The 26,177-nt window shown below is 45.2% G+C and overlaps 1 protein-coding gene across 24 annotated transcripts in view; it reads right to left on the bottom strand.

Annotated features, from left to right (window-relative positions):
* Positions 1–1,588: 1,588 nt before the first annotated feature.
* The window catches only part of ZNF618 (zinc finger protein 618), a 320,167-nt gene continuing 295,578 nt past the window's right edge, over positions 1,589–26,177 (bottom strand). For all 24 annotated transcript variants that reach the window (XM_043530052.1, XM_043530053.1, XM_043530060.1 and 21 more), the window contains 3 exons: positions 22,156–22,233; positions 14,149–14,250; positions 1,589–12,630 (listed from right to left, as the gene is read on the bottom strand). In XM_043530052.1, coding sequence (XP_043385987.1) covers positions 11,117–12,630; positions 14,149–14,250; positions 22,156–22,233 — 1,694 coding nt within the window. In that variant the 3' untranslated portion in view covers positions 1,589–11,116. The remainder of the gene's footprint in view (positions 12,631–14,148; positions 14,251–22,155; positions 22,234–26,177) is intronic.

Here is a 26,177-nt window from a genome sequence, read left to right as displayed (position 1 = left end):
GTCTAATCCTGGCTCTGTCAGTGCGTATGATGTTCGGCAAGCAGCTGCTGTGCTGTGTAAAGTGGGCGTGCAAAGCTTCCTTGAAGGCTTAATTCATGAATAGCGGTAAAATCTTTTGCACTCCTCGAAGTCTGACACCCTCCTACCACGTGCGTAATGAACAGTGCAATTTAGGGATCAGTGTCTGGCTGACACCCAGACTAACCAGGTGTGATCAGTACTTGCATTTTCCATGGGGCACAATGGAGCTTGCAGCCCATTGCTCTCAGAATGCCAGCAGGATGAAGGTGCCCAAAGACACCGTTACATGCCTAGCGAGATCTGTCATAGCGACGAAGCAGGTTAGAGGCCTAGCTCCCATTGATTTCAATAGGAATTAGGTGCCTAACCTGCTTAGATGCTTTGAAAATCCCTCAAGGCACCTCTCTGCATCTTTAGGCACCGCAATACCCTTGAAAGCTGGCCTGCCCTTACACAGCAGCTCAGTCCCATGAGAGAGACCGTGCCGACAGTCGTCCCTCCTAGTGACTATTGTCCAACAGTTCCCATGGCAACACCTTTCCCTCATTTTTAATGATAGGATCAATATTAGCCACCCTCCAGTCCACCACTAAGTAACTGGTTCGGAGTGAACAGCACACACAGCTACACTATCCCGCTACACACGCACCCTCACAGGCTGCCACGTCCTCACAGAGCTTGACTTCAATCCTCCAGACTGGTGCTCTAGGTCTCCTGTTTAGTTTGGTTTGAACAATGCTGGTACCTGTGTCATCTTCACAATTTGTAAATCAAGATTGGACATTTGTTTAAAAGCGCTGCTCTAGGGATTATTTTGGGGCAGGTCTCTGTCCAGTGCGATACAGGGGGTCAGGCTAGCTGATCACAGTGGTATCTTCTGGCCTTGGAATCTATGGATTTTCTAATTCAAATATTTTCAGAGAAAATTTATTCAGCTCTACAGTGCATTTTGCATAATTTCTCAGGGTCTCCCTGTGCTGATTTTCAAATAATCTTTCCCTGTTTTTCTCTTCAATTATAAAGGGAGACATGTTCCTGGCTTTCCTACTGTTTCTGTCTACTATACCATATTCTTTGCTTTGATTTCAGTGGTTATTCCTTCACATGCCTTTGAATACTCACCAAACCTCTTCACTACTTGTTCTTCCTTTAAAAAATAAAATAAATAAAAAAAAGGACACAGTTTCTGGTACCTACACTATCCATCCCCCTGGTATGCCACGAGGTCTCCTCTTGAAAATGGAGATTGATTTTGCTTTGGTGCTAAATACAGCCAAGCTCCAGCTTACCCCTCCCTTTTACTTTTAAAATAGCTTTTCCAGTTACTCCTTCTGCATTCCTTGTACCTAGAACTCCGGTTGGCTTTAACGAGAGTTTTGGGTACACAAGGAACATAGGATGAGGCCCACTGCAGAGTTTTATGGCCCATACAGTCCACCACAGAACGACTGCTACTGCCCTGTGGTCTCAGACCTCAAGATATGTAATCAATTCTTCCAAACCTGTAATAACAAAGGGCTATTGAGAGGCCCAGATACATTCCTGAAAAAGAGAAAACCCCACACACTTATTTTTTTTCCTAAAGGTTGTTTTATTGTAAAACCATAAATACAACACTGACATGAAAATCCTCAAGCAACGGATGCTTTCTTACAGTTTGTCTTCTGCCTTGGCATCAACTCTGAAAAGAATGTTGCAGAAATATGTCTCTAAGACACCTCTCCAAATAACTGAACTCTGGCCTGGAGCTCTGAGCTAGTTGGATCTTAAGTGGAATTACTCCTTTTCACACATGGAATATTTCCATTCAGACAGCAACAGACTTGTAGAAACAGCAACATTTAAACAGCTTGATTTTTTTTTAAAGAATCCTTTTCATTTGACGTCAGTCTAAGTTTCAAACAGCACTGAATTTATTTAGCTGTAAAAAACAAACAAACAAAAAATCCTAGAAAGAAAAAACCTAGAACTTGAGTTAGCCTCAAGCATTCATATATCACAATGAAAATCAGCAACTCAATCCCGTGCAATATTGCTCTCTATTGAGTCATTCGATCCACACCAACAATACATGAGACTTCAAACAGGTTTTGTTTTGTTTATTAACACAGCAAGTGTGACATTAGATAACCTTTTAAATACAGTACATGGTACAGTGCGGGGCCAACTGCCTGCACATTTCCCCATTATGAAGATAAAGCCAGCGGTGGCGGTTTATAAAAATATTGTGTTGCTACAAAAGTATAAATTAATGCTACTGGTATTAAGAAATATTAAACACATAAAACTTATAAGGATTAAGAAAAATATTCATTAATACCTGTAGAAAACTCTGGCCTAAAAAAGATATTTTTTGTATATTTTCTTTTTTTTAAGATGGCATGAGATTCTTGCACTCGCATGTAGAGAGACACATGCTGGTGCATCTATGGTATTGCCTAGAACATCTGCATCTACAGAAAGGAAGGTAAATGCACACAAGTTACTGGGTGAGGGGATATGGGGAGGAAAAGGAGAACTTTGTTAATCATTTTCCTGATGAAACAAGAAGAATTCAGCTCCCAACAGGAGGTTTCAAGAACTTAACATACAAAATGAAGAACTTTTCAGACTGGCTGCATATGAGGATTTCCTTGTGTTTTTGTTGGTTGGAGACATTCTAGCTACAGGATAGACTGGAATCCTCAGAATCTGGATGATGTGTATTCCTCCTGCATTTGTGACCTTGGGTATTCACCTGTCATCCATTATCAGTTTTCCTTTTACAAAATTAAATAAAACTTCCAATGAATGTAAAGGGACTTTGGCAACATCCACAATTGCCCTAAGATTCTGTTGCTCTTTTCAGAGTACATGCCTCCCTTCTCAAGCAGATGGGACCTTCTCCATGGATAACAATCAAAAATAAAAAATATATACCCTAACCACACACATTTCAGAGACAACCCCAAGGATCCCCAGAAGACTATTCAAGGCTTATGAGGCTGGAAGGGTCTCTTTAAGGAACTTTGGCTGTACATAGCAAGGGTTTTACATGCCTCTATCCATCAATTCCATTGCAAAACCTCCCTATTGTTAAGGCTATGCTGCTCATCTGGGTACCAAGACAAATGCTGGCTCCTGTCAGTGACACTAAAATACAGAAAGAAACAATCCTTTCAGTCAGTGGTCGATGTTGGGCCATTCATGTGACTGATTGCAGAAGCTACACTAAAAATTTCAAACGCAGCTGCTTACAGATTACTAAACCCTAAAAAGTCTACTGGATACACTGTCCTCTAATGTGATCAAAACTCTTCTGTCAAGTTATAAAACAAAGGACTCTAACAGGCGTAGTAAAAAAACAAAAAAAATCCCACAACTCTCCCCCCAAAAAACCCAACTGACCAACAAAATTAAACAGAACGCCCTCCAAACTTTCATGGTAGAAAATTAAATTAGAGGGCAATACACTCTCATTGGTTTACCATATCTGGCCTAGCGTAAGCAAACTATTCCCATAGTATCAAAGGGCCATTCCAACTAGGATCTGTACTTGTTTTTACCTCTGCTCATTTACAATGATTGGCTTCATGAAGTTTCCATAAGCCTAAAATTCCCCATGATACACAGACATGTCCTAGGTGCTGTACAAGGGAGTACTTATTGCTACTGGGCAACATTTTCAAAATCACCTAAGTGATTTAGGAGCCCAAATCCCATTGAAAATTTTACCTGCAGCGTCTCATTGGGTCTGATGCTTCTAGGGACTCCCAGATGATACCAAGGACTCAGAACCTCTGTGTGACACAGCTGATGCACAGTGGGAGGAGTAAAATGTTTGATATAACTCTCAATCTTGCTTGCACTGTTAGTCTGAGAGTAAATGAGAGGCACCCATTTATTATTTGTACCCAGGTACTCTCAGAATTGGTGCCATCCTGCAAGCCCATCAGCTGCCTCCATTCTAAAGCGCGTGTATATATACTTTAGAGAAGAAAAAAATCTAATTGGTCACTTTGTCCATGCACAGAGGCGAATGCAGTACTGTGCCATGCAGTCTGTCCTCCATTGCTCTATCTGGTCTTGTTTTAAATGATGGGGCTCCAAACCCATTCCCTTGAGAGACTACTCCTAGATTTAATAGATCCTTCCGCAATAAGACAGGCTTCCTGAGATCCAGTTTACATCTCCTTTGTTCAATTTCATCCCATTACTCCTAGTTATTTCACATGGAACACCCTAAACAACTCCACCCCTCTCCCCACTTGGGAGTTCGTACCTCTCAAATACTCACAGACCCTCTTGTCCTCCCTTGGTTGTCACTTAGTCAAACTAGATTTAGCTTTTTCTTTGTTATAGGTCAGTCCACCCAGCCCCACTGCTTCCAATTTGTTGGTAACTTTGTGGTGTCTGGAAGTGAACATAGTATTTTAGGTACAGTATAGTGTCTCTTTATTATCATTTCCCTCCTCTGTGTCACATTGCCATGACAGTTCAGCCATTGTTAGATTCAGAGTGCTCTAAAGTATGCTTCAGATTGGCTAAGGTGGTACGAACTCCTTCAACAAAATACTTCTTACAGAAAACCCTCCCCATTGTTACAGTATGTGAAAGCACAAGTTGCACAGAGCCACTCTATAAGGTGTGAGGCACCACATGGAACACGAAGACTCCAGAAGGACTCTCTGACATGGCAATTCAGGCCTTGGGCAACATTTCCAGAAGCACAGAAGTCTCATTTTCAAAAGGGATTCAGAGATTTAATTCCCATTGACTTTCTGAGAGACTTACATCCCTAAGTGCCTAAATCCCATTTTCAAAATTGTTGTAGGGTCCTAAGTCACTACTGGACACATTTTTAAAGGGGATTAGGTGCCTAAATACCCTTAAAATCTGGCTTTTAGGTACTTTTTAAAATGTTACACCTTGTCTATAAGAGAAAAACTACATCAGTGATCATTAAATATATCTAGTGAAACTGGCAGAAACCTCTAATGTAGATGCTTAAACCAGTTTAACTCATACTTAAATTGATTTAGCTTAATTCTGTAATTTACAGACTCAAGCTAAACCAATTTAACACGTGCTTAAATTAGTTTAAATGTCTACATTAGGGGTTTTCACCAGTTTTTCAGATTCCAAAGCCAGAAGGGACCATTGTGATCATCTAGTCTGACCTCCTGTATAACAATTCCCCAAAATAATTCCTAGAGCAGATCTTTTAGAAAAACATCCAATCTTGATTTTAAAATTGCCAGTGATGGAGAACCTACCACACCCTTTGGGAAGTTGTTCCAATGGTTAATTCTCCTCTGGGTTAAAAATTTAGGCCTTATTTCCAGTTTGAATTTGTCTATCTTCAACTTTTAGCCATTGGATCATGTTAAATGTTTCTCTTCTAAATTGATGAGCCCATCATTAAACACTTGTTTCCCAGGTAGGTAAGGCACCCCTTAATCTTCTCTTTGTTTAACTAAAACGCTGTTTTACTCAATTTGATTTAGATTCTATTTAGTTAAATGGTTGCAAATTTTCTCATATGAACAAGTCTTTGCTAACATCCTTCACTCCAGCCTGAAACCCAACAGAACAACAAGACACTGGACCCATCACATCAGCCAGTCAGCTTGCTCCTAACCATTCAAGAGACAACCTCAGTGGAGTGGAACATTGGTGGACAATAACCATGTTCTACTGTTGGAAAAAAGGAGAGGAGAAACTCAGATAGAGGAGAGGGTTATAGGTTCAGCGCTGTTCCACAGGCATCTCAGCTGCTGCGCACTCACAAAAACAGAACTTTCTGCGTAGAAAAATTCTGCCTTTATATCCTATTTTTTCAGTTCTCTGCCTTTGTTAAGAAGGATATTTGGACAAGACAAGAGGAACTTTGTTTCTTCAGAGTTCATCTACTCTTGGTGCTTGTTTCCTTCTGTGACAATTCTCAGACATCATAATGGTTTCCACAGCACAGAGGAATATGATGTCAGGTGCAGAATAAGCAGCAGCAGATTAGTTCACATAGAACAGAGATTCCGGTTTCGTTCACAGAAGTGGTTATCTATAATGAATGAGGGAAGCAAAGTGTTTTGCAGTTTCCTAAGCATACATCAGTGGGCCTGTAACTGACAATGCACAGTGAAACTGCTTCTGCAGCGACAGGATGTTCCACTCAGCTTACTGGCCACCAAAGCAGATCTTTGTGGGATTATTCAAAAAGCTAAGGTTGCAGGACACAGAAGTATCCCCAAAAATGTTTCCAGGCCAGGGTAGCATAATGATTTGCCAATGTCACAATAATGTGGCACAAAAGTTTCTCCCAAACCGATAAACTGGCTTGCAAGGGACACAGCCTAGAGGGGAGGCATAACTCTTTTCCGCACCAGTCAAACACATAAGCTTTGTATTAAGTTTGATGTCCTCCTCTTTGGGAGGAGGGGGGGGGCGGAGGGAGAATTCCCAACACAGGCTGCTCCATCCAACAGCTGGATGAAAGAGCTTCCAGTTCAAAAGGAATGGAACTACACTGCACAGACAGCACTACCATGAGGCATGTCTTCCCTACTCTACCACTTCCCACTGTGGGACAGACAGTGCCTGCTGCTACTAAAGACTGCTGTGGGAGAGAGCGATTCTATGTACAGCGCGATGGCCAAGCCAAACTTAATAAAGAGCAATAAATAAATAGAGAACTTGACAAATCAATGGTAAAGATTTCCTAAATTCAAAACCATTGCAAATTATCTGCACTCCCTGGAATGAGCTACTGTCTGAGTAACTGGGGCCGGGAAGGAGGAAAATCATCACAAAATCCTTTGCAAATAAAGGAAATCTGTGTGCTGCTGACACCATTCTCTCCTTATAACTGACAAGAGTAAAGAAGAAGTGGATAGGGACAGTCGAGGGGCAGCTCATCATAGGCTGGTATCATCCTGTGGGCAGCACAAAGCACTAACGGGTGCTTGCAAGTGAAGTGCCTAGCGCCTGTAACATGTTTATCCTCCTTATTAGAAGCTGTGGACTCTTCCATTCTCTTGGTAGGGAACAGGTAGTTGTTAATTTCATGTAAGCTCATGGACTTTCTAGACTGCCAGGCTGAGTTTATAAATACTGGCGAGTTTCTCACCCATCAGACACCATGGCAGTCACGGGTTTGACATCCATAGCAGTACGGCTGTAACTGTGTTGGAAGCATTCCCAATTTGGCTAGGGCGAGAAGTCTAGTCAGCTTCTCTCTCTGATCTTTCCACCAAGAAAGCTCCAAAAATGATCCTCAAATCTGATGTTAACACCAGTCTGCATATTAAGTAGATGCCAAAATGGTTCCAATTCTGTCTCATTCACTATGTCAGGGCTTTGATTCCCTGTCATAGAATATCAGGGTTGGAAGGGACCTCAGGAGGTCATTTAGTCCAACCCCCTGCTCAAAGCAGGACCAATCCCCAGTTTTTGCCCCAGATCCCTAAATGGCCCCTCAAGGATTCAACTCACAACCCTGGGTTTAGCAGGCTAATGCTCAAACCACTGAACTATCCCTCCCCCCAGTCAAGTCCCCTCTGTTCACACAGTGCCTTCCCGTTACGTAAGAAAGGAGAACAATCACACTGTCCCCAGGCTGAGACAACAAATCTCACTTGTCCCACAAAACTACTAATCCTGTCCAATAGCAAACATGTTCTTGATTAAGGTTGGGAATTTGAAGGAAAGGTAGGGGAATTGGACGCTCATTTCCCACTGAACTGGAATTAAATTTCAATGGGAGTTGTGTGGTTAACTCCCTTCAGCTCCTTTGACAGGACTTACTAAGATGTAATATACTGATTCCATGAGAATGAACTAAAATCCTGTCAGGAGTTTTGACTGTCAAGGTGCATCATGCACACTATATGCAAAAAACTGGAAAGCCGTTCCTGCTTTGGGTTCTGAACTCGGTGAAGGTTTTACTGTGTAAGCATCACTATTTTCTCTCAGTGGTCACTAAAGCATGTCACAAAGGTTACTCAGTTTTCACAGTCAGGGTTTCTCTCCCTTTTCTTTTTCTCCTTGGCAGCTTAAAATTTCAGTTTGTTTATTAAACTTTTCTCCTGCATTGCATGTGCAAACAGATTAATTATTGTAGGGTTGCTCAAAATGACTGGGCAGGTAGCGCTCATATGGGAGGAAATAAACAGCAAAAACCCTTGTTCTGAAGGGGAAAGAAATCCCACAAAGAATTATCTCTGTTTGCAAAGTCCACTGCACACGAAAATACATTTTGGGGTGTCTCCTGCTCTTGAGTGTTCTCTTTAAATGGTATTATTCCTGCAGCACTGGGGCTGTGCTTACTAGAAACCTTGTTAGAATAAAGACCTCCACAGCCACACTTACAATTGCATTTAGAAGATGGATGATTTTGCACTGGTGTCACAGGCAGGAAGCCAACACAATCTTCAGCTTATTCAGTCTGCACGAGGTGTTGCTTCCCAGCCAGGAAGGGGCAGAGGTCTGTTGGGAAAGATATCTGCATACCCAGGGCTGTCCTTAGATGTGCCTGGAACAAGTAGGGGTCACTATTGTGAGAACTCTCCCAGCTCTGAGCAATACAGGCCACAGAGAACATCATTCAGTGCCTTTCATAATCTAGGTGTCTGAATGGGAAGTGTTACATACTGGGAGTACAAGTGACTGCAAGCAAACAGCAAACGATGTGTGCTCACATGGGGAGTTAGAACTTGTTCTACTGGGAGATGGATTTATTGGCCAGGACTCTGGGCTTTATCCTCCATTGCTAAAAAGTGTCTTTGGACCTTTAATTGTCACCACAACCACAGATGGACAGAGGGAACCTTGGCTTAATGTCTGTTCAGTGGAGGGTACCTGTAAGCGTGCAGCAGCCTCCTTGTCCCCAGTAGTACATTGTCAGCATGCAGCACATACCCACATCCTGCTCAGGGATTTCAACCCACAACCTTTCAGTTCAGAGTTGATAGTGTTACCAACTGAACTGCTCTAGAGACTCATCTGGGCACATAAGACCAGTCTCTTGTCACCAGTGATTCCAACTAGGGAGCAAACTGCTTCAAGTGTGAGAGGATGCATCAAGAAAGGAATTTACTTAATTTTGCAATTGGGATCCAAATCCCTTTGGTGGAGAATTCAGTTTGATACCAAGGGTCTGGATTCGTCCACGAGCACCAGATTTAAGAGGTCAGGTGCGACGCCACTCAACTTTGTGTGCGGACATTTACGATTCGTCTACACAGCAAAAAAGCTCCAGCAGCAGTGAGTCTTAGAGCCCGGTCAACTGACTCGGGTTCACTCCTCGGGACTAAAAATAGTAGTGATGTTCCCGCTTGGACTGGAGCCTGGGCTCGGAGACCCGGCAAGCCAAGGTCTCAGAATCTGGGCTCCTGCCCAAAGGGAACATCTACACTGCTATTTTTAGCTCTGCAGCACAAACTCTGCAAGCCCAAGTCAGCTGACCCAAGCTCTGAGACTTATTGCACAGAGTGGTTTTCTGCAGTATAGACGTACCCTTAAGAGCTTGCCTTGCCAGCCAGCTGAAATGACTCGTGATACTTGGATTTTATGATGATCTCCTATACTGCAGGTGGGAATGGTCTATATGTCTGAAGAGCCAGTGAGCATGAAGTTTTAAGGTCACAGGACCTTACTAGCCAGAATGATTCAGCAATGTAGCAAGTAGTGTAATGCACTATAGGTATTTAAAAGACATTCGTGCTATCAGAGGAAACCATTCAGAATAACGCAAGAAGGTACTCTGCACTCAAGTGGAAGCACATACATTCAGAAGCCCACATGCTTATCTTAGCTTCCTCCAAACCCTACATTTTGAAAACTGATGACCTCTGCTCCCCTGATATATCATACACCTTGGTTTGTTCTTGACCATGTGAAGATCGTTTTGTGTACGGGGAAGGCTTACAAAAATGTTATATAGCAGAGGTTCTCAAACTGAAGCCTGTGGATCACTTGCTGGTGGTCCACAGAGACCTGTCCAGTCATACTGTGTTAGTTGTTAAAGTGTATTGAAAGACACTAAAAATACATTACTTTGCTAATGTTACTTCTCCATTTAAGCTATTGCAGCAGTTCCCACAGGGATGTTGTTGGTCCTCAATGGGACAGGAGGTATCGACATGACAATCCTGCTGTGAAGATTTGTTCTACTCTAGGAACAAGTTTAAGAACCACTGCTATATAAGATGCACAGGTGAGATGAGCTAGTTTACAGTGGGACTTCAGAAAAAAGTTTATCTTGTAAAAAAAATTCTATAAAACATAACAGTTACAGACACTTTTTGCCATAATAATTTCTCTCAGTTCTAAATCAAACTCAAAAAGGTAAAATCACTAGCTAAAACGTTAAACTCAAAAATGGGAGTGGAGACAGAAGAGTATAATTTTTGTGTCTTATATTAAAATGCAAAAAAATGTGTTTCCTTAAAGTCTCCCTTCCTGATTTCTAGAGATACTAGTGCTTGTAAAACACAGCTGCCTTGATAACATGCAACATATGTTAAGAAGGCTACAAACGAATGCCCTCGAGGTGTACAGTTATTCATAGGAGCAAAGCCCAGTGGAGAACTGGTCTATTCAATGCTGTTTGATTATCCATGGCAAGGTAGCCCAGGGGACAAGAGGAGAGGTGGGGTGGGGTGGAGGAGAAATAAAAGAAACTTCAAGTCACTTTAGATCGCAGCTGCCTGAAGATTTTAGAATGTCAGCCTCCCGTTGGTGTGCCCACTTGAAAACATTAGAAAGTCTATCAAGTCCACATGCTAGCTAACGGAAAGGAGCATGTTCCTTACAGAGGGCTGTGTCTGACACGCGTTCGGCTTCCCTCTGAAACTTAGTTTTTTATTATATTTTATATATGTGTGTGTGTGTGTGTGTGTGTGTGTGTATAGAACAAACCAAGGTGTGTATATATATATATATATATATACACACACATACACACATATATATATAAAATCATACACACATATATATAAGCACTTGGTTTCCAGGGGCTTTCATAATGAGGTCCACAGTGTTTAGAACTTAAATTCTTTTCTTTGTCTGGAACAGTGTTTTAAATTTTTTTGTTTGTTTTTTTAATTAAAAGACAGTTTTAAAGCATGTTGGACTTCAAAAACATGAGTTTGTTCATGTCTTCTGGACTGAGCAGCCGCCTCCTTTTGATTAAGAGGGCCTGCTCACACATATTTACACATTCACTTCTGGCACCGACAGCAGGCACTGCTAAGAGCCAAAAGGCCAACTTGGCTAGTTTTGTATGCTTTTGGGTAACACACGACCAGTACTGAAATAGATCAGGGGTGGCCTGGAAGAGGGGTTCTTGCAAATAATCGTAGACTTCATTTTTCCCAAACTGCTCTTCTTCCTGAGCTGGAGGGGCCTCACCTGCTGCCCGTGGTTTCTTGGTAGAAGGTTCAAATTCTGGTTCTTCTGCCCAGGACTCTTTCACTTCATTGATCAATTCACAGACTTTGCCAATGATCTCTTCATGCTGGTATGGTGGGACTGGCCGCAGCTTCTGCTGAGGGTCCAAGATCATGGCTACTTTGTGTGCAGAGTGAACTTTGAAGTTCTCCTTCAGTGCCTCCAGGAAGAGGTGGCAAAGCTTGCTGACTATGCCAGCGTCATTGGCTTTGGAAGTGAACAGTTTCTCCAGTTTCACGTAGGTGGGCAGTACCAGCTGCAGGGTGGGCCGGCTCTCATTGCTCAGTTCAATCACTGCTTGTTTCACTGGGGCCAAAATGGCTGCCAGGTTGCTGAGAAGATGCTTGTTCAGGTTTTGGATGAGGTTCATCTTTTTGGCTCTGCTGTAGAACTCGCATATCTGCTCGTAACGCTCATGGACAAGCAGGAGGGAGTCAGTCACTGAGTTCCAGCAGGGTGGGGGAGACGTCTCCTCCAGGGAGCCAAAGGTCTCCTTTGAGAGGCCCGTGGATCCTGCCAAATCTTCACAGACATTCAGGAGCTCGATGACTTCGTGCATGTTGCGAGCCTGTAGTGTTCGCTTACTCAGCACGCTCTGCACGACTGAGTTCAAGGCACAGGCCGAACAACGCAAGCACATACCTGCCTTGGAGAATGCAGAGGAGTTGACTTTGCAGTCTGTGACGTACACTGTCCTGATTTCTGACATCACAAACTCAGACATCACGTTCTGCACCCAGTGGTGGATAAAATCACCATTATCTCGGATGTCCACACCCTTAATTCCCAGGACATAACTCTTGATGTGGTTGCCTTCAGCCTGATAAGCAGTCAGGATGTAGCAGGAATCAGGGCCAATGCTCTGAGAGTGGCAAGTGACACCTATGCCTAGGCAGGCATTGCTGCCCAGGGCGCAGGTGACTTTCACTTTCACTTGGTTGTACATCCGAGGCAAATGCTTCAGCGCCAGTGTGTTGAAGTTGCCAAGGATTTCTGTGACAGAGAAAGCACCGTAGCGAGCACCACTATCCACCAAGGTCTGTGCCAGCTTGATGAATTCCTTCCCGCTCACCACACTCAAAGCTCCTAGGTCGGTGCACATCACCCGCAGCAGCCTTTCAGCAATGTTCTGCCGCTCCTTCTCCGGGATTGCACTGTTTGCTACTGAACCACTTGCAGATGCTGCAGAAAAACAGAAAGAAGAAAGGAACTTGTCAGGATCATTCCTTCTACACAAGGAACAGGAACAAGACCAGAATTTCTCCTCTGCGAGTGACCCAACCAGGAGGCACTTGCCCAGAGTATGGCAGGTACAGATCCATTCCTGAACCTAGGATTTCCAGTGGGCCTCTATACCAAAGTGCTTCTAGATTCAGGCTGTCCCTGCTGATCCAATGACAGACTTTTCCTCTTGCTTATAGCAGAGAGGAGCTTATCAGTATGTTTTCCCTGATTCAGTAACAGAAGCACAGCAAAAGTGGATTATGCAGGATTCAGCTGCCATCATGGCCTTGGGGAGCTGTCCTCTGTCCCTCCCCAGAGACCTCTCTGTGGCACTGATCTAGGAGTTGTCTAATTGAGTTATAATCAAGTATGGTACTGGTTTACAGTGCATCAGGGTTAGAAGTTAAGTCTTCGATTCCCCTGGTAGGTCTAGTGGGCTAGGCTGGCCTTTCCGTTCTTCTTCTGTTGAGAATTCAGGACTCACGTTAGCATCAAATTATTTTAATAAGAGCTGCATCTACCTAGGTTTTGTATGTACAAGAAGTCTGGGTTTTTGGTCAACTCCATTGGTGTTCAGGCCTGTACATTTTAAGGTTTTCTTTCTCCTTCCCCAGCTCTAGTCTATTTTTTGTGACTGCTGCTGGGCTTTATTGTTGTTTCTGCCATTTTTGGACACACCACAGTACACAAAATATTAGGTTTTTAATGGATCTTGTTTCCGCAGATTTCAGAGTAGCAGCCGTGTTAGTCTGTATTCGCAAAAAGAACAGGAGGACTTGTGGCACCTTAGAGACTAACAAATTTATTTGGGCATAAGCTTTCGTGAGCTACAGCTCACTTCATCAGATGCATTCAGTGGAAAATACAGTGGGGAGATTTATATACACAGAGAACATGAAACAATGGGTGTTACCATACACACTGTAACGAGAGTGATCACTTAAGGTGAGCTATTACCAGCAGGAGAGCAGGGGGGGAGAGGGGGGGCGGGACTTTTGTAGTGATAATCAAGGTGGGCCATTTCCAGCAGTTGACAAGAACGTCTGAGGAACAGTGGGGGGCGAGGGGGGTGGAATAAACATGGGGAAATACTTTTACTTTGTGTAATGACCCATCCACTCCCAGTCTCTATTCAAGCCAATTAGCTTGTTAATGAGTTCGGTGACAGGAGCTCTCTCTCAGCTTTTTTCCTACCATGACTACATTTCCATTACCTCCCCTGGAGTTCCCAGATATCCTCTACACAGATATCAAAGGTGCTTTAGTGGGAATGAGTACAGTAGTTTATAGGGTGCTAATGGCACCTGAGATCTGGTGTGACTAACTGAGAAAAAATATATGAGAAAAGCTCTACTGACAGATGCGGGACATGGGCTTCGACCTGCCTGAACCACTGTTTTGACCCCCCCCCCCCAGTTACAGAGCCATTGGTTCAAGGCCTACAGGGAAATGTAATGAGAAAACAGGGCTACGTACTATTATTGGCATTGTTTCTTTGGAGCTGTGGTTTCCACTTTTCTTCCACAACAGTCAGAGGTGATCTGGGTTGGTTAGAGGCAATATTGTTCTCATTGTCAGCTGTGGGGCATAAACAAGAAGGCGTTAATCAGAGGCATAAGAGGAGCATTTCTCCACGATATTAAGGGAGACACACACACAGCCAGCCATGTGCCAGGATGGAGTGTGGGCCTACAAGAAATGCCGACTCTCCAGAAGACAGCAGGATGACAGAGCTAAACAGAAAAGGGGAAACAATCTCCATTTACTACTTAACATTTACTTTTGTTCTCCTTAATTGGGATAACACCAATTCATTACATTTTTGGTTGCATTTAATAGACATATTATCCACAGTAGAAAACAATATTATCATAAGGCTTGAGCACATGTTCAACACACCCTATGTAATTTCCACTTGGGGTTTCCCAGCTCCTGTAGCCCCTGTCTGAATCCCTACCAAAAGGATTACAGCTAACATGGCTTCCACAGTGCTCTGACCACATTCCCAGTGTAACACCGTGCCACTGGATGAGTCATCAGCAGTGGGGAGCTAACCCGGGACTTCTGGATATTAATGCATGGGCTACTGCATGAGCGAAAAGAGCCACGTGACTGTGTAGCCGGCTGGCTCATCAATCTCTAGGTGAGCTAGCCAACACGAGAGGGGGGACAGAAGACATACCAAGGAGGCATGACCTACAGCAGTATGCTTGGAGTCAGGGACTGAAGGAACTAAAAACCCCTGCTGTGGCCAACAGGGAGGCTACTGCATGGATTGATCTGGACAAGCAGTTCACTGGACCAATCACAAGCCTGCAGTGAGCTAACGGGAGAAGGAGCAGCCTGACAGAAAAAGAGAGTTTTGCGTTTGGAAGCTGGGAGAGAGAGAGCTTGTTTGGGTGCTGCATTGGCAACACACTGGACCAACATCCCACGGGAACTCATTCAAAAGCGATAAAGGAAATGGTGGAACCTGGAACCAGAACACAGCCTGGCTAACTAAGCTGCTGTTCTGCAGCAGAAGATCAAGTACAACAGAGTAGGGATTTGGTGTGGGCCTGTCATGGGTCCCTCGACATGTCTGAAGGAGGCAAAGCTTTACATGGTGTGTCCAGAATGGACGGTCCAGTGTTTGGAGGGCCCAGTGCCATGCTCTAAGACAGCAATCAGCTGGAGGGAAGGCTACTAATAGGTCAGGTCTCTAGGGGGCGTTGGAGAGAAAAGAGAAGCAGGAGTCCTCACATGATACACCAGGAATCAGAAATGACTGGTTCTTCCCAAGGTTTGTCTATTCTAACTGCTCCACAGCAAACATCAGAAATGGCATTAACTCTGCATATCTACTGGTAGGTTAATGAGACATGCCTCATGTCTGCTATTAACTTTGTTCCATTAAGGATGATTCACATGTCAGCCATCTTCTGGTCTTGGCAGAGGGAAACCTGTATTTCCTTTATCTATTTCATAATAGTAGGGGATTTATTATGTGCAATTATTCGTTGGTGTTCAATGCGGAGTTAATAAGATTTGTGCATTTCAGTTTCATCCTTCTTATCAGTCAGGTTGTGAACTATATAGATCATGGTTCTTTAATTTCTCTTCATGCCTCCAATCCTTTAATCCAGGTTCAGCCTAGTTGTCCTTTTTATTTTTTAGCACTAGATTGCAGAAAAGGCATTATATGGTAGCACTCGACCTGAACAAAGTACCCCAAAGGGAGTGAAAGCTGGATATTGTGCTGTGTAATTACAGAACAAATTCCTTTGCCTTGTTTTCTGCTGCTCTAGTTCTGCCCCTCAGCCTCCAATTTACATTCTAATTGCTTCTTCCCATTGTGTAGCTATAATCTTCCCTAATCACCCTTTTAGCCTCCAGAATCACTGAAGTGCCAACAAGCCCCTGCTCTCACTCCTCAGGGCTAGCAGCATGTTTCTGGACTTCAGTCCCTTGTGTAGGACAGCGGACTCCGCACTTGGAATGGAAAGAGATTAGCCATTTACTACTAACATTATGAAACTGGATTTCTGCATAGCAACACATGCATTCAATGTGCAGTTATAACAGCTCCCACATGCCTCAGGGCAATACGCTACTGCTAGGGGCACAGTTATACTGTACTCGACAACCCACAGTTATGCCAGATTCCTCAGTCCAGCCGGGGAAGGGATACGAGCCGTGTTGTGTGTCACTGATTATGCAATTAATTCATTCAACAGTAGGCTGAAGAGTCCCTGCCACTCTCGCGCAGGGGTGCAGTACAGACACTCACCTGCAACTGCCTTTACCTCTCAGTTATGCAGAGCTCCACACTGAATGCGCGACTACAGGGTCTCTCTCAGTAACTGTGCTCATTATATTCTTTCAACCATTGCTCTGGTTGGTTACCACCTTCAGAATCTGACATCCCAATAAACAAAGCTGCCTTTAGCAATGACACCCTCCTTGCCTTGCCCCTCACTTAAACCCAGATAATAAATACAAAGTAATTCATACCAAGCGATTATTACTCTTAGTGAGAAACAGGAGGGAAGACGAACTCTCCCTCGGAGTGGGAGGGCAGGGGGGAGGAGATCTAACGTTCCATGATGCGATAGGCACCACATACAGATCCAAGATAGGCAGAAAGGAGGTGCAAGGGACAGGTGTTAGACGAGGGTTAAGTTAGGTGATAGGCAGGGAAGGTATTATGTTTTCTGTGGACATGTGGAGGGGACATTCTGAGGGCTGCAATCAAATCACTGCGATTTATAAATATCTAGAGAGCAGGGCAGGAGGTTGGGATGCAGGGTGCAGGAGGGGTTTGGGGTGGGGGCTCCGGCCCGGTGCTGCTTACCTGGAGTGGCTCCAGGGTGGCAGCGGCGCACACCGGGGCCAGGGCGGTTCCCCATTCCTGGCCAATGGGAGCTGCTGAGGGAGGTACACACAGGCAAGGGCACCACGCAGAGCCCTCGGCCCCCTCAACCCTCCAGGGGCCACAGGGATGTGGTGCTGGCTGCTTCCGGGAGCGGCATGGGGCATGCAGCACCATGGGGGTGACAATCCCATGGGCTGTAGTTTGCCCACCCCTGCCTTATCCCTTTGCCATTCCCACCCCATCTATCAGTCAGGGATTCTCCCCAGAGTCATGACAATCGCTATTTGTTTATATTGTGTTCCAAGTGCAAGGAGAGATGGAGATTCTCCCAGTGCAAACACACGAGGTAAATACTAGAGCTGGTAGAAAAATGTAGGAAGGCTTTTCTGTTGGAGAATGCAGTTCCAAAGGTGGAACACTTTGCAAAAGCATGTTGATTTCACCCAAGTTTAGTTTTGGGGGGAAAAAATTTGGACAATGTCAGAATGTCCTTTTTTGATTTTTCCAAACAGTTCGATTGACCCCAAACAAATTTTTTCCTAGAATTGTCTTTCATGGAGAATAGAAATTTCACGGTTTGTTTCTATAGGAATGAAGTCAAATGTGGAAATCGTGAAATCCTTCGTGGCACTCCTGTAGCCACTGCCTTGGGCTCCCTGGTCTCAAGCTTTTTTCTGCAGATAAGAGGTGAAATTACTGGCACATTGGAAAGTGAAAACACAGGAAGCAAACAGCAGAGAAGCTAGCAGAGGGAGTTTGCCTAGGATCTGCCTGAGAGGAGGTACGCTAAGGGCTGCATTAAGGAGGCTGTGCTGGTGAGTATCTGAGCGTCTGTTGTGGGGACAGTTTGACCGTGTGCTTGATTGGTTGTTTGAAAAGTGTGAATTGGGCGTGCTTTGTTCCAGGTGAGCCTTGAGTGGGCCTGACTGTTATAAAAAGCCAGTCAGCTGCGAACCAGCTGAGCAGCCAACAGCAGAGAGGCTAACAGAGGGAGTTTGCCTGGGGAGAGCCCACTGAGGCTTACATCTTGCCGGCTTCTCTGAGTAGTTACTACAACTCCTGAGGAAGCTCGTAGAAGGAAGGTAATATGGATGGGGAGTGTTCAGCTGTTGTGGCCTGCACTGGATGTGCCATGTTTGTCTTTCTTCCACAGGACAGAAGTGACTTCGTCTGTACAAAGTGCAAGCTGGTGTCCATATTGGAACAGAAGGTTCAAGGTCTGGAGCAACAGGTATCTGGAAGACGTCAGGATATGCTTCTACGGACACAACGTTCTGAAGATTCAGAGAAGGCTGCACTGCGGGCACAGGAGGACGGTGAAGAAATTTGGCAGCATGTGACCTCTAGAAGAAGAAAGGGGAGTGTCCATGTACCAGCAGTGCAGATACAGGTCAGTAACCGTTTTCATGTTCTCTCCACAGGTACTAATGCGGAGAGTGGACTAGATGATACATCTGAGGGAAGGGAACAGAAGGAGACTCCGCCGATTGGAAGGCATGAGATGCACTGTCTTAGGGTTGGGGGTTCCATGACCACCGCTCCCAAGAGAAGGAGGCGGGTGGTGGTGGTCAGGGACTCTCTCCTCAAGGGGACTGAGTCATCTATCTGCTGCCCCGACCGGGAAAACCGAGAAGTCTGCTGCTTGCCAGGAGCTAGGATTCACGATGTGACGGAGAGACTGCCGAGACTCATCAAGCCCTCGGACCGCTACCCCTTCCTGCTTCTCCACGTGGGCACCAATGATACTGCCAAGAATGACCTTGAGCGGATCACTGCAGACTACGTGGCTCTGGGAAGAAGGATAAAGGAGTTTGAGGCGCAAGTGGTGTTCTCATGCATCCTCCCTGTGGAAGGAAAAGGCCTGGATAGAGACCGTCGAATCGTGGAAGTCAATGAATGGCTACGCAGGTGGCGTCGGAGAGAAGGCTTTGGATTCTTTGACCATGGGATGGTGTTCCAAGAAGGAGGAGTGCTAAGCAGAGACGGGCTCCACCTAATGAAGAGAGGGGAGAGCATCTTCACAAGCAGGCTGGCTAACCTAGTGAGGAGGGCTTTAAACTAGGTTCACCGGGGGAAGGAGACCAAAGCCCTGAGGTAAGTGGGGAAGTGGGATACCGGGAGGAAGCACGAGCAGGAGCGCGCGAGAGGAGAGGGCTCCTGCCTCATACTGAGAAAGAGGGACGATCAGCGAGTTATCTCAAGTGCCTATACACAAATGCAAGAAGCCTGGGAAACAAGCAGGGGGAACTGGAAGTCCTGGCACAGTCAGGGAATTATGATGTGACTGGAATAACAGAGACTTGGTGGGATAACTCACTTGACTGGAGTACTGTCATGGATGGATATAAACTGTTCAGGAAGGACAGGCTGGGCAGAAAAGGTAGGGGAATTGCATTGTACGTAAGGGAGCAGTATGACTGCTCAGAGCTCTGGTATGAAACTGCAGAAAAACCTGAGAGTCTCTGGATTAAGTTTAGAAGTGTGAGCAACAAGGGTGATGTCGTGATGGGAGTCTGCTATAGACCACCAGTCCAGGGGGATGAGGTGGACGAGGCTTTCTTCCGGCAACTCACGGAAGTTACTAGATTGCAAGCCCTGGTTCTCATGGGAGACTTCAATCACCCTGATATCTGCTGGGAGAGCAATACAGCGGTGCACAGACAATCCAGGAAGTTTTTGGAAAGTGTAGGGGACAATTTCCTGGTGCAAGTGCTGGAGGAGCCAACTAGGGGGGGAGCTTTTCTTGACCTGCTGCTCACAAACTGGGAAGAATTAGTGGGGGAAGCAAAAGTGGATGGGAATCTGGGAGGCAGTGACCATGAGTTGGTTGAGTTCAGGATCCTGACACAGGGAAGAAAGGTAAGCAGCAGAATACGGACCCTGGACTTCAGGAAAGCAGACTTCGACTCCCTCAGGGAACTGATGGGTAGGATCCCCTGGGGGAATAACATGAAGGGGAAAGGAGTCCAGGAGAGCTGGCTGTATTTCAAGGAATCCCTATTGAGGTTACAGGGACAAACCATCCCGATGTGTAGAAAGAATAGTAAATATGGCAGGCAACCAGCTTGGCTTAACAGTGAAATCCTTGCTGATCTTAAACACAAAAAAGAAGCTTACAAGAAGTGGAAGATTGGACAAATGACCAGGGAAGAGTATAAAAATATTGCTCAGGCATGCAGGAGTGAAATCAGGAAGGCCAAATCACACCTGGAGTTGCAGCTAGCAAATGATGTTAAGAGTAACAAGAAGGGTTTCTTCAGGTATGTTTGCAACAAGAAGGAAGTCAGGGAAAGTGTGGACCCCTTACTGAATGAGGGAGGCAACCTAGTGACAGAGGATGTGGAAAAAGCTAATGTACTCAATGCTTTTTTTGCCTGTCTTCATGAACAAGGTCAGCTCCCAGACCACTGCACTGGGTAGCACAGCACGGGGAGGAGGTGACGAGCCCTCTGTGGAGAAAGAAGTGGTTCGGGACTATTTAGAAAAGCTGGATGAGCACAAGTCCATGGGGCCGGATGTGCTGCACCCGAGAGTGCTGAAGAAGTTGGCAGATGTGATTGCAGAGCCATTGTCCATTATCTTTGAAAACTCATGGCAATCGGGGGAAGTCCTGGATGACTGGAAAAAGGCTAATGTAGTGCCCATCTTTAAAAAAGGGAAGGAGGAGGATCCTGGGCACTTCAGGCCAGTCAGCCTCACCTCAGTCCCTGGAAAAATCAGGGAGCAGGTCCTCAAGGAATCAATTCTGAAGCACTTAGAGGAGAGGAAAGTGATCAGGAACAGTCAGCATGGATTCACCAAGGGCAAGTCATGCCTGACTAATCTAATTGCCTTCTATGATGAGATAACTGGCACTGTGGATGAGGGGAAAGCAGTGGACGTGTTGTTCCTTGACTTTAGCAAAGCTTTTGTTATGGTCTCCCACAGTATTCTTGCCAGCAAGTTAAAGAAGTATGGGCTGGATGAATGGACTATAAGGTGGATAGAAAGTTGGCTAGATTGTCGGGCTCAATGCATAGTGATCAGTGGCTCCATGTCTAGTTGGCAGCCGGTATCAAGTGGAGTGCCCCAAGGGTTGATCCTGGGGCCAATTTTGTTCAATATCTTCATAAATGATCTGGAGGATGGTGTGGATTGCACCCTCAGCAAGTTTGCAGATGACACTAAACTGGGAGGAGAGGTAGATACACTGGAGGGTAGGGATAGGATACAGAGGGACCTAGACAAATTAGAGGATTGGGCCAAAAGAAATCTGATGAGGTTCAACAAGGACAAGTGCAGAGCCCTGCACTTAGGACGGAAGAATCCCATGCACTGCTACAGACTAAGGACCGAATGGCTAGGCAGCAGTTCTGCAGAAAAGGACCTAGGGGTTACAGTGGATGAGAAGCTGGATATGAGTCAACAGTGTGCCCTTGTTGCCAAGAAGGCCAATGGCATTTTGGGATGTATAAGTAGGGGCATTGCCAGCAGATCGAGGGACGTGATCATTCCCCTCTATTCGACATTGGTGAGGCCTCATCTGGAGTACTGTGTCCAGTTTTGGGCCCCACACTACAAGAAGGATGTGAAAAAATTGGAAAATGTCCAGCGGAGGGCAGCAAAAATGATTAGGGGACTGGAACACATGACTTATGAGGAGAGGCTGAGGGAACTGGGATTGTTTAGTCTGCGGAAGAGAAGAATGAGGGGGGATTTGATAGCTGCTTTCAACTACCTGAAAGGGGGTTCCAAAGAGGATGGATCTAGACTGTTCTCAGTGGTAGCATATGACAGAACAAGGAGTAATGGTCTCAAGTTGCAGTGGGGGAGGTTTAGGTTGGATATTAGGAAAAACTTTTTCACTAGGAGGGTGGTGAAGCACTGGAATGCGTTACCGAGGGAGGTGGTGGAATCTCCTTCCTTAGAAGTTTTTAAGGTCAGGCTTGACAAAGCCCTGGCTGGGATGATTTAGTTGGGGATTGGTCCTGCTTTGAGCAGGGGGTTGGACTAGATGACCAACCCTGATATTCTATGATTCTATGAAGCTCTATGGACACACAACTGGGTCAATGTGAGGAATCAGTGCAGAATTTAATTCTCTGCTTTATCTGAAGTCTTTAAAAATAAATCAGAAGTGCCTGGCTTACCTGCATGGGACTGCATGTGCTCCAGCAGATTGTTATAAAACTGAAACTGGATTCCACAAGCTCCACAGGTGTAAGGTTCTGTATGGGAGAGATCAGTTCAGAAGAGTCATATGTAGTGTGTGGAGAAATAGCACACATGCACATTTCATAATGGAACTCTATTGTGCCTTAGAGCCCAAGCCAGCAAACCATTAGTCAGAAGACCTACTCACTTTACAGTGATTATGCATGTGAATAAGGGTTTGCAGAACTGAGCCCATAGTTAGGTAATAGGCCCTGATTCAGGATAGCACTTAAGCATGTGAATACTTCCTGAATTATGGTCTTAGGCTCTAAATCTGCATACTTATGCCTGTGCTTAACTTTACTCATGTAAGAAGTCCCCTAGGAGTCAGCAGCACCACTACTAAGCACATGCAGAAATGTTTGCAAGATTGGGGCTTTAGTATGGATACACATTTAGAAAGTACACTTCCAGAACTCATCGCTTCTGGAGACTTGGTCTCTTTTTAGTTCCTTTCTAGTCTTTTTTGTCTTTAACTGAATTTAATTTTAGATGCAGTTCCATCATTTCCAGCCTCTGCCTCCTTTCCTGAGCAAGACTAGGCCAGAGGGAGAGGCAGTGCTCTGAGAGGGCTGGAGGCAGGAGGTCTGAGCTTGGCACCCCCAGCAGGGCATCAGGCTGTGACAAATCCTGCTCCCCAGAAGCTGGCACTAGTAGAAGTGTGGTGTGGGCAAGCAGCTTTCTGGCCACCAGCCAAGATCAGACCAGGGTGGGCTGGTTGCCCTGGAAAGTGGGCACAGCAGCACTGAGCTGCTAGGGTGCACAGGGGTGCAGCAAAGCACACGGAGCTGCGCCAGGGGCCTGAGCAGAGCGGCACAGCTAATCTGCCAGTCAGAGGAGAGGGATGGAAAAGCTGTTAAAACTCTGTCTGTAGTCAGTATGAATGTGTGTACAGAACTCACACTCGGACCACTAATGAGCTGAATGCTATCATATTTCCAATCTGACAAGGAGAAGTAAATTGAAAACTTAATTTTTCACTGAGCTGACCTACAAGTATATTTTCCGTTGCTTAGTTTTAATAATAGTATTAGTCATTGTGTACTGATCACAAGATGTGCTATCAAGACACCACGTACAGCAATGCTGTCACTGAAGGAGTCAGTGTTGCAATTTAATTCTTCTATATCTTCATATATGCCAGCACATCTGCACCATTAGTCTGTGGTGTTACACTTCACAACAGTAGTTTGGATACAGAATCTATACTCTGCATATAAATGACTCTTATGGACTCTCTCGGGCATAAACAGAGTAATACTCGGTGCTAAAATATACTATAGATGTTTATCTTCACTTGTAGGGAAAAATATGGTATTACATTCTATTACTGAGAAATGCCATTGCAAATCGCATATGCACAAAGGAATTAGTAAGCATCTCAAAAGGTCCAGAACACTCACTTTCCAGGCATAACTAACTTGGCTACAGCCCTGCAGTCGTCCCTCTCAGAGAGTGAAGAACAGAAATTAGAACAGAGCTGCGTACAGTGGGAGAGGGAAAACCCACAAGGCCCCCTGCACAGAAACCTAGGAAGCTGAGGCATCAGAAAACAACTGTAGGGATTAAAGTCACTTCAGCAACCCTCCTGCAGAAACAACAGACAGAATCTGTATGAGCATCTGTCCCATTGAAAAGAGGGGAATACTGAGGCTAAGCTCAGAACCTCATTTAACTTGACATCATTCCTACATTTACTTTATGCTACCGCCTCATTTTCTTTCTGGTACGGAAGCTTGGAAATACTATAACAAAATCAAAATGGTTGTTAGGGGAAAGCAGGAAGCTTTGGCAGCTGAACACAATGCATTTAGGGGTTTTGGCACTTGAGGTGGAGTGGGAAGCTGGGACAGACATACAGACTGGATAAATGATCAGCAGTGGAATAGTTAACATCAGCAAACTAATGTTCTAAACTATCACTAGGTTTCAGAGTCAACATGATTACCATGAATGGGGCAATTCACAATGCTCAGAGTCTGTTTCAGGCTGCTGACAGACTCAGGAAGACAGCACTGCATTAATTTCTATTTGGTTCATATTTTGAATGTTTTCTTCTTTAAAAACTACTATACAATTTAAAAAGTTGGAATTCTGCTGCTCAGTTCTGTATCAAGGGGTAAATTCTGTGGCAAGTTCTGCAGAATCATGGACTATACAGAGTCTTGAACATAAACGCTCAAAAAACCCATCCCTCCCCTCTACCCCAAACTCAGAGATACAGGACATCTTTCTGGGAAGTACAGCAAAATAAAAGAGCATAGATCAATGACACTAAATCCAGTACCCTAAAGCTGTGTGTTTCTCTTCTTGCTTATTTCCTTCTTCCATTTCTTTATCCTCTTCATCTCTCCTTCCAAACTCATCTCATCCCACTGGACTCCACACCTATTTTCTTTTTTTCCCCGTCATTTCTCTTTCTAAATTCTCGAATTTTCTATTTTTAAAAAGCATCTTCTTTCTCCTTGTTATCCCTGTCCCTTGTTATCCACCCATTTCTCCTGAACGCTGTTGTTCCCTTCTCTGTTCCTTTGCTAGTCTCTCTCCATTCCCCACCCTTCATGCTGTCCTTTGGATTCCAAGCGCTCTCCAGCTCTCTCCTCGCCTCCCCATCACAGGAGATTGTTTCACCATCCCCGCTGGGAATGGCCCACCCCCTGGGTATCACTTTTGGCTCCTCTCCTATTGATCTCCTCCCAGACATCTCCAAAGTCTTTCCTTTCTGCCCTGCTACAGGAGTGTCATGCCATGGACTCTTGCCTAGACTAGTGAAACCTCTGTGACCTACCTGGCACTTACCTTACACCCCTCCAGACTACCCAAAATGCCCCTGTCATGGCCACAGCACTAGGTGAACCTCTTGTTCCCTCCTCTCTATCCCCCTTTGTGCCTTTACCTCTCCTGGGCTGGAATTCTGTGATTCTCCCACTCCTAGACCAGGCCCTGGGCTACAATACCCTGTATGGCAACTGTTCTGTTCCCAGCAGATCTGTTTAAGTCAGAGTGCCTAGGCACACGCATTCCCTTCTGGAGTCTGAGAGCAGTGTGGTACAGTGATCAGACAGCCTTCTGAAGCCAGAGGGTTCCTTATTTTGCACTTGGAACAAAGCAATTAGAAAAGAAGGATTCGAAAACAGTCAACAGTCTGCACGTTTCTATCCTGCCTATAGGCGTACCGTCCGCTTCTTCAGACATGCCTACTTGGTCCCCGCATCTCAGTTTTGTTCCCCTAAATAATACACCCCTCTCGAGGGTGTTCTTTTTTAAACTTGCCACAATTCTTGCGATCTCCTGTGTTCTCGAGCCTTATGCGAAGAGGTGGGTTATCCTGAGTCTTTCTTTTCCCTCCTCTTTGTTTTTCTCAGCAGCCCCCTATTAAACTATACCAGTGTATTCATCCAGTCATAACCAGGTCAGAATACACTACTCAGAAGTTATTACAGAGCAGCTCCAAATCCATCACATATCTCCCTGCATCGAAGCTGAATGGCGCCAGCATCTGCTATCACCCCCTTTGACCAAACTGGATGGATACAATGGGAAGATTTCACACGCCCTCACATGCCCCCATTACCTCAGAACTTCTGGGCTGAAGCTGGGACCTGACCCTACCACTTTCTCCTCCGACTGTCTGCTGGGGCGTCAGGCAGGCAGTGAGCCCTCATTCCCTACAGTGCCAGTCACCATGGCTTTACTCTACGGTTTCTAGGCAGCACCCCTGTGACCAAGACAGGTCTGGCCCACCGCAAAGCTGGTGTTAACCAAGCAGCAACTCCTGGGCTCTGGTTCCCCATTGTCAGGTGGGGCAGGGACACAGGGCCCCCCAGCTCAGGCATGCCTTCTCATAGGTAATGGGCTATGTGGGTATGAGGAAACCATTTCCCTTTTGAGAGACAATCCTTCATTCCCTCTCCAGAGACCAGTTCCTCGCTCTACCCCATCTCCAGGATGGTTGAGC

The sequence above is a fragment of the Chelonia mydas genome, chromosome 16, assembly GCF_015237465.2.
Source record: "Chelonia mydas isolate rCheMyd1 chromosome 16, rCheMyd1.pri.v2, whole genome shotgun sequence".
Taxonomy (NCBI): Eukaryota; Metazoa; Chordata; order Testudines; family Cheloniidae; genus Chelonia; species Chelonia mydas.
This window is presented reverse-complemented; position numbering and strand designations above follow the sequence as displayed.